This window comes from Muntiacus reevesi, chromosome 2 (assembly GCF_963930625.1).
Source record: "Muntiacus reevesi chromosome 2, mMunRee1.1, whole genome shotgun sequence".
Lineage (NCBI taxonomy): Eukaryota > Metazoa > Chordata > Mammalia > Artiodactyla > Cervidae > Muntiacus > Muntiacus reevesi.
In genome coordinates this window covers 188897588-188906437 of record NC_089250.1, presented here as the reverse complement: position 1 = coordinate 188906437, position 8850 = coordinate 188897588, and the positions used below count along the sequence as shown (strand labels likewise).

At 56.2% G+C, this 8850-nt stretch overlaps 1 protein-coding gene across 8 annotated transcripts in view; it reads right to left on the bottom strand.

Annotated features, from left to right (window-relative positions):
* Window positions 1-201: 201 nt before the first annotated feature.
* The window catches only part of CLEC16A (C-type lectin domain containing 16A), a 233074-nt gene continuing 224425 nt past the window's right edge, over window positions 202-8850 (bottom strand). For 7 of the 8 annotated variants that reach the window (XM_065924327.1, XM_065924329.1, XM_065924328.1 and 4 more), the window contains one exon: window positions 202-3682. In XM_065924327.1, coding sequence (XP_065780399.1) covers window positions 3330-3682 — 353 coding nt within the window. In that variant the 3' untranslated portion in view covers window positions 202-3329. Of the gene's footprint in view, window positions 3683-7046; window positions 7171-8850 lie in introns of all 8 variants that reach the window. The other variant, XM_065924330.1, reaches the window with a different exon arrangement.

The following is an 8850-nucleotide window of genomic DNA, read 5'->3' as shown; positions in this document are numbered from 1 at the left end:
CAGCTGAGGTGTTCTCCCTGCCCCTCCTTTCAGGAACTGGGGGTACCTGGCCAGGGTGGGGGCGGGGAGGGCCCAGCGACTGCACCCCGCCTGGCAGCTCTGACAGGGCTGGGGGTCAGATGGCCGAGAACCTTCCCCTCTGCCGGGCTGTGGCCTTCCCGCCATACAGCCATGGAGCAGCGGCCACATTCTTGGTAACTCTTTTTTTTTTTTTATTGCCAAATTCAAATTTACAAGGAAGTTCCAGTTTTCATTTCCACCCTTGTGTTGAGTACCCACGAAGCATGAATCACACTGCCGAGAGCAGGTACTTCCCTGGAACGGTCCCGGGGCCCGGAAAGCATGAGGTTTCTCAATCCCGCTCCACCCCGGGACAAGAATTATTTACATATTTTCAACTTGGAGGAACATAAGGAACCCTTACAGTTTCTGCCCCCCTGTCATCATGACTATATTAAATATTTCTTATTTATTGCATCTAGAAAAGGTGAGTGTTGGTCCTCACCCCGCCTCGCGCCTTTTGGACCAGTGCATCTTGAGACCTTAGGGAAATCTAGTGTATGTCTGTAGAGGTGCATTCCGTCACTCACGCCCGGGTTGCAGGGCAGGTGTTGGGGGGTGGGGGGAGCTGCTTTCTGGAGAGCAGCAAGCAGGCCAGGCCTGGAGGGGTAAGGGGAGCACAGAGGGTCTGCTGGTGCCGGCAGGACAATCAATACCCGCTCCTGGGTGGGGGGCACGTGCCTGTCTGACTTTGAGGCGCCCCTGCTGGCAAACCAGAAACACATGTGCTTTCGCCCAGCCACTTTCAAAGCTGTTGTTTGGGGGAAGACGTGACCAGCTCTGCCCCTGACCTGGCAAACCCAACGGGCTTGATGTGGACTTAGGGAGGGTCTCTGGAGGGGCAGGACACGGAGATGGAGGGATGGATGATCCAAGTCTGGTACCCACGTGTCGTGGGGCCATGGCCCCCGCCTGCCCTGGGCTCGCCAAGAATTCCTGGTTCTACCCCTCTCTGCCCCGGAGACCCAGTGCCTGCTGTCTGGAAGGGCCTCTCTGGAGGTGCCCCCACTGTTCACTTTTTGGGGTGCTCCTGAAGATGCAGCTGTACCCAGTGCTGCCAAGACGGTGGGGATCTGGTTGCCAGCAGGCTGTGGGCGGCCCAGGACCAACCCTGTGAGCCCACTTTGGGGGAGGTCTGCCCCTGGGCCAGGCATGGGGTGGAAGCTTGGCCTGATCGCACCTTCTGCTCAACAGCCCACGGAGGCCGGTCTGCGTTCAGCTCTCCTGCCTGGTGATGCTGCCCCGGGTCCTTCCAGGCGTGTGGTCCCCGCTGGCCGAGACCTTGCTCCTGTGGAGCTTGAAGAGCGGGGTCCACCTGCCTGGGCTCCTTCCTCACAATAATGCCATTGGCCTTTCTTCCTTTCTGCTGCTCCAGAATCGTTTCAAAAGCAGCAGTGGGCGGCCTCCGGAGCAACCCTGCGCCTCATCCCAGCAGAGGCACCAGTGGGGTCCCCTCCCTGACAACACGCACTTTCTCCCTCCTGTCCCCGCCACCTGTCCTTTCCGGAGGGCTCTGCTCAAAGTCATGGCTTGTCCCTCCTTGCTGGGGCCCCTGGAATTTCTGTCGAAATGGCCTCCTATCTGAGCTGGGTCTTTTCCCCTGATGGTGCTGGCTGGTCTCAACTGCCCTGGGGCTTCTGATGGCTGGAGAGACTTGCCCTGCAGATGCCACGGCCCTTACTCGGGGGAACTGGGTGTTTCCTTTAGGAGGCTGAATCTGGCCCAGGCAGGCCCTGCCTGACTGCAGATGGAGGAGGCGGCGAGGGGGAAGGGGTCTCTAACAAGTGAGCTTGCGTAGCATCTTCTGAGGCCGCTTGACAACCCAGTCTGGCCAGTGCTGACACGGTGGGTGCTCACACTCTTGTGGGAACACGTGGAGGCCAGTTCTGCAAGATCTCAACATAGATCAGGGAGGTGAGGGTCGCTTGGCTGTGCGTGGTTTGAGCAGAAAGAACATCTTGGGAGCTTTATCAGATACAGAGGAGACCTGGTCTGCACACGCCCAGCCCAAATGGAGATGGAACCAGGGGTTTTCATTACAAAACAAAAATAAACACAAACAAGCTTGCATCTTTACAGCAGCAGCTGAGAGGAAGAGGGCCAAAACCCAGGCTCCTAGGACATCATGTCCTTGCTGCTGGGCAGGGGTTGACCCGGGGTGTCCCTGTCTGTGGGCACCCACACAGCTGAGCAGCAGGCAATGGCCTTGGAGCATGGTTTCCATGGCCTTTTCTTTCCATCAGAGCCATCAGAGGGAGGCCAGAGTCCCTGCAGTCCCACAGAGTTCTTTCTTAGGCAAATGGAGAGATGGTGACAACCGAAGGCCATGCTGGAAAACCATCCTGTTTGGTTTCAGTCCAGAGGATGGGGGTGGGCCTGAGCAGGGGCCTGACCACAGTCCCCCTTTTCATGGAAAGACCTGGGTGACGCCCCTGGGCTGCCACGGCAGAGAGACTTTTGGCTCTCTCAGCTCTGTGTGTACCTGAGGATGTGCGTCTCTCCCTTATTTATGCTTAAAAAATACTTTAAACTTTCCAGAAGGGACTTCTATCATTCCACAGGCTCGCGGGTTAGTGAGAGACAAAGAAGTCAGAGTCCCTAAAGACAATGGAGAAAGCTGGACACAGAACTCTAAACCGCAAATCCCGGAACTTCAGGGGAAAATGAAAACGAAATCTCTACAGGAATATTATACTTACAACATGACATCAAACCTTAGGGCGGAGGACATTTCTTTCTTTTTTTTTTTTTTGAACTTTTAAAATAGCTGTTTTTCATCTGCTGCCAAAAGTAGGAATAAATATCCAAAGGAGGTGTTTATCGAAGTTTGCTTTTCTAGAAATTTCTACACAACGGACCACGTCCGCTGCTTCTCTGCACACTGGGGATGGTGGCAGAGGACCTCCGAGACAGGGGGGGGCTGGCTGATGAAGCGAGTGCTGCTGATGGGTCCTGCGGCTGCTTGCACCCCCACACCCGGGGGCCGAGGGCTCTGAGACCCGGAGCCCAGTCCCCTCCCTGAGGCGGCTTTCGGATGATTCGGGTTCACTGGGGTGTTGCCACTGGTCCCAGCCTGCTCTCAAACAGGCGTGAAGTCAAAGGGGGATTCGAACTGGAGCAGAGGAGCGTGAGGATGGTCTGAGGTGCTCCCTGGGGCCGAGAAGAACTGTGGATGTTCCTGGGGGTTCAGCTGTATCAGGTCCCTGCCAGCGGGGCCACACACACGCGCGCACACACACACACACACGTCCACCCCGAGGGAGGCCGGCTCAGGGCTCAGCGGGGTCTGCTGGCTCCGGCCGCCCGGCCCCCGAGCCCGGGGCCTCTGTGCCCACCACGGCTGGGGGCGGCGGCGGGATGCCGGTGAGGGCGTGGAGGCTGTGGTGGTCGACGGGCGGGACGAGGGTCAGCGACTCCACGCTCAGCGTGTCCGCAGCGTCCTCGCAGAGCAGGGAGATGGTGGGCTGCTGGGCGGGGATGAGGCTGGGTGACAGGGTGACCGTCTCCACGTCCGCACTCCTTGCCAGGCTCTTGCCAGGCCTGGCCTCGGCTTCTGTTTCGTCGACGATCACCAACTGGTCGGGGAGGTTAGGCTGAGGCTGCTCCGTGATCATGGGGTCATCTGGGCAAGGGAGGGAGAAGAAAGAGAGGCACGCTCAGCTCCGAGAGGCTCTGTCACGCTGGTACCCTCTGCTCCCGTCCTGAACAAAGGCCCGGGGACATGTGGGTGGGAGATGAAGCGTGTGGGGGAACCAGCTTGCCCCCTTTCCTCCTTCTGGGGACCCACCTAGGTCTGGGGCAAGTCAGCCAGGGCCCAGGGTTACCCTGACTTGTGAAGCAAGGGACACATTTAGGGGCCTGTGCAGAGTGGATTCCGGAAGCCTAGTTCCCCGTGCCAGGAAGCAGCTAAACCTGCTCCAAGTATGAACCACCTGCCCGAGGAGAAATACATGTTTAGGGAGAGACGGGCTTGGGTGTGCTCATCACCGCGGGCCATTTCTCAGAGTCTATACTTGGTAACAGTGCCCAAGAGGGAACTCACTGCAATATTAAAAAAAAAAAAAAAAAGGGAATTCTATACAACTTTTCGGCTTTGCAAAACTAGAACAAGACTTTGGACTGTGGTTCTCTCGCCTGCTCCAGCTCTGAGTGCGGAGTTAGCACCCAGCAAGGGGCTGCGATCACCAGGCCATATCTATGCTGAGGGTCTCTCCCCTCTCCACCCCCATGCCGGGGCCACCGAGAGAAACCACGTCAGGAGGGAGGTGTGGCCCGAAGCAGTTATTTTTGGAGCAGCAGTTTCTTTCTTTGGTGCTTTTTGAAATCCGTTGATTAGATTACAGGCGAATGGCTTATTTGCTTTTCAAGGAGGAGCGGGGCTGGCAGAGACACCAGCTGGACTGGGGTTCCCTTGTGGGAAACATCTGCCAAGACTTCACGTGCCAGCGATCGGAAAACACAGATGAGGAGGCCGTGGGCATCTCGCTCGGAGAGCAAATCTCCCTCGGTACAGATCCTGGGGTCAACAGGGCTCTGAGCACACTGTGTGGAGTGGGAATCCAAAAGCACTCTGGGCCCTGGGATGACGGCAGACGTTGTTTTTTGGTTCAATGTGATTCCACTTAAGTGAGTTGTATTTTTTTTTTAAGTTAAGCCAAAACAAAACAGAACCGCAAACTGAACACAGAGCAAAAGAATGGAAAAACCAAGCGCAAAATAAAACCGAAGGGCGTACAGAATGGGATGAAAGAGAGGAAAGAGGGTCCCCAGCGTGGAGAAAGCACAAGCAACAGATGGGGTTTCCCAAAGGACACACCGCCCCTTCCCAGGGGACCCCTACCCCAGGAACGGCGAGCTCAGAAAGGCCGCAGGTCACTTCTGCACAAGGTCCTTTTTCTTTTCTTTCTTTCCTTTTTTTTTTTTTAAAGAGTAGGCCCACAGAAAACCACCACATGGGGCTCTGGGGTGGGGTGGTGTCGGTGGACACGGGTGAGCACTAGTGGAAAAAATGATTCAAGGTGCGATCTGAGCCCAGAAATGCTGAGTAAACAACCCCACACGCTTTCTGGTTTCTCTGAATTTCAGTGAATTTGCTCCACTCAGTAAGGACGCCTGGTGGTGACGGGCTGATTTCAGGCCTTGGGCTCATGTGGGGACGTGGCGTGCCCTGAACGTGAGGCTCTGAGCGTGGGGCTCACCTGCTCCGGCGGCCTCGCCTCGCTTCACACGAGCGTGTCCAGGAACTTATTACAGAAGGACTCACGTGTGGGCTTAGCTGCTGGCGAGGCAGTTTAGAGATGACTAACCATCCAAACGGCACTTCTGTGCCATCTGGAGACAGAGCTTCGGAGCGTTTCCTTCACGTTTTCTGCAGAATTCTCCAGGAGAATTCCCTCTTTGCTCGGGTCTGCACTTGCACGCAGATTTTCAAGAGGCTGGCAAACCTCATTCCCTGAGTCCTGCCCGGGTTTCTGGTGGTGAGAACGATCAAGCGTGTGGGAAGGCTGCCGTTAAATATATTAGGAAACAAACCAACAAACGATGCAGTATACACAAAAGTGGTTTCTTCTTTAGGAAAAGAACAACTTTATAAAAGGATCCATTTGTCCCCTGAAAAAGAGCCTCTTCCTATTTATTTTTTTAAACAAGAAAAATAACCTTTTCTTACCCATCGTCTACAACACTGTTCTTTGTTTCTATCTACCTATCATCTATTTCCTATCTATCATCTAGCTATCTACCTACTGATCATCTTCTATCTATCATCTATTTCCCATCTATCTATCTATATCTACCTACCGATTTTTAAACTAAGAGCTGCTTCCTGAATGTTAGCTCCAAATTTATACATTCAAGGGAAAATTACCCAGGGAGGACACCATTCCTGGTCAAGCACAGATCTGCAGTGGTCACTGTGGACCCTCTGCCTCGCTTGCCTGCTGGTGTTTCTGAGCTCCGAGGGCACAGGTTCAGGCCTGACCCAGGAGACGAGTGGAGGCCGGAGCTGGAGAGCCTGACGTCCAGTTCCCGTGAGGGGTGCTCAGCCTCCCCGTGGTGCTGCCTCGAGTTGAAACCAAGGCAGTGGGTGCCCTGAGTCCCTGGTTGGCACCCTTGGAGGCTGATCTGCAGCTCCAGGGCTGACACTTGTTGAGTGGGTGACAGTTTCCTATCAAGATGAGGATTTGACATGCTCAGGCTTGGGGAGGTGGTACTGAGCGACGTGGGGAAGAAAAGACAGCAGGTAGGAGCGCAAAGCTCAGGGCAGGCAGCTTTTAAATGCAAGAGAAGGCAAAGGCTCCTGTCTGACGAGTGCCGCTGCCCAGACGGAGGGCACGGGGCAGGGGGGGACCCTAGGGGGAGCACTGCGGGATGGTGGCAGTGACCACAGCCTACACACTGCCGCTATCTGGAGCTCTGATCGCAAGAAGGGCAAATGGTGGAGTCATGTCCACCAGCGTGCTCACGAGTGAAATGGCTTGGCCTCCGGGTGGAATGTGATGGAATCCACCACTTAGATACGAGCAAGGCTGAGGAGAGGGGGAGCGGGGTGGGGGTGGGGCGGGGAGGAAAAGGAAAAGAAAAAAAAGCAACTAGGTGACTTCTTTGTGGCTTTTTGCAAATTCTGCTTAGCCCTTGTGGCCTAAACTGGGGGGCCCTGGAGGGAAGAGGCTGGAAACCCCCTTAGCTCAGGGCTTGTGCCTAGCCTGGTGCAGGGTCTCATGGAGGGCAGTGTTTCCAGACTGCCCGGCTCTGCCTCGTGGAGGAGTGGACCCAGCTGAACCCCCTGGGTCAAGGGCCAAGGGGTTCGGTCCTTGGGTGGGATGAGGCCAGGAGGGGACTGGAGCTGAGGAAATGGCTGGGGCGGGCAGCTGGGGCTCCCTGTGCCCTCGCCTGGCGTTTTGGGGGTCTGCAAGAGTTGGAAATGCAACGTGCGGGGCAGTGGTGGGGGGCGTTGAGGGCCCAGGAGGCTAACGGAGGAGACCTGCCTGCAGTGACCGAGCCAGAGGTGCCGTGACAGCTGCCGATCGAAGCACTAAACCCAGTGGCCGCCGTGACTGTCGGCCTCCGACAGGCTGAACACTCGCCGGCGTCCTTTCCTGCCACTCCTGACTAGAGGGAAACACAGCGACAGATCATAGAAAGCTTTTAACAACCGCACAGGGAAGGGGGACACGGAGGGGGACACAGAGAAGTGACGGACGCGAAGCATCGACGACAGCGCGGGGCGGGGCGTGGGGGCTGTGCTCCCGGGGGGCTGCTGAGCGGCCCCCATGCACGGGGGGACACCCCGTCCCACCCCCACCGACCCCAGGAGAAGATGGGGGCTAAGACGAGCTAAGAACCACATCGTCGGCTCGTGGGACTCAAGCAGGTAAAGACGGCGGACGTCTGTCCTGTTGGGAAGGAAAGCCTTGGGGTGGTCAGCGACACCTGGTCTCGGCGATGGAGGAACAGAACTGCCTGCGCATTAAGATGAAAACCCTGCATCCCTGGGCCCGTCTGAGCAGGGAAGGGTGTGTGGCTGGGGGATCGGAGCTGATGCAGTTACAGGAACAAGTGGATTTCTGACCCCCACTGACAAGGCAGCCCCTGAAGCCACCAGCAGAGCCTCCCGCGACCCCTCCCTGGTTACCCCCTCCCCAGCTGCGAGGCGACCCTCCACCAGCCACGCGCTCTGCAATCTGCATCTTTGAAACCAAGACTGAACCACAGCAGCAAGATCTGAGGGCAGGCGCCAAGCGGCAGGGGGTGGGTTCTAATTGGCTGCAACAAAAGTGTTAGGAGCATCTCCCCGGGGAGGAAGCAACCGCCCCCTCTGAGACAAACTCGCATCGGGGCCAAGCTTACGATGAACGCCACGGAGCACAACAAGGCGAACGGATGGAACTGTTGGCTTAAAGGGGTTAAAATGATGTTAGGTGTATTTTACCACACTTAAAATCAATGTCACGGAGAACACCAGGGAGAAGAGAAGATGTTTGACTTGGGGTTTTGTCCTTAAGAGGCCTGCCTGCCTGCGGGGCTGGAGACTGGTGACACGCAGGTCGGCCCTGAGCTGCCTGGCGCTCAGTCGGCCCAAGTGGGACCAGCTGGGTGCTTGGGGCTGAAGGTCGCAGGTTCAGACAATTGTCTCAGGGAGCAGGTGAGGACGGGGAGGGGGCCACTGGGACAGGCGTCTAGCACAGGGCCACCAGGAGTCAAGCTCTTCCTTCTTCCTATAAACCCTCGGGGAAGAGTCAGAGGGACCCCAGCTCAGAATGCCCTGGGCCTGAAGATGGACACCGGAAAGAGCGGCCTTGGCCTTCAGTCTGACTTCATTTCTTAACAAAAAAATTTCCATCATCCTCCTCAAAGTCACTCCCCCAGAACACAGATGAAACCCAGCGGACTGAAGGTCGGAGGCAGAGTGGCTGTCTGCGGAACTTGGCGTGGGTCACAGAGCTCTTAGCGGAGGCTTTCTACTAGAATCCCACAGTGTGTGCATGTGTGCGTATATGGGTGTGTGTGTGCACATGAGCACATGCATGGGCACAACCCAGAAGATACTTCTAAAGTGTTCCTACTGATCCTCCATGTGGTTCGAAAATTGGGTCTATTCTCTCTTTCCCGCCATATGTTTTCTTCAATTTCAGTTTCTCAAAACCATAAAATGTTTAAGGAAAAAAAAACCCTGCTCATTCCAAACCTGTGATTTTCTCCCTGGAGAACAAGCTGAGGCCCACGAGGCTGGCTAAGCCGGAAGAGCCGGCGACAAGAGGCCGGGTGCCTGGACGCCTCTACAGCACAGGG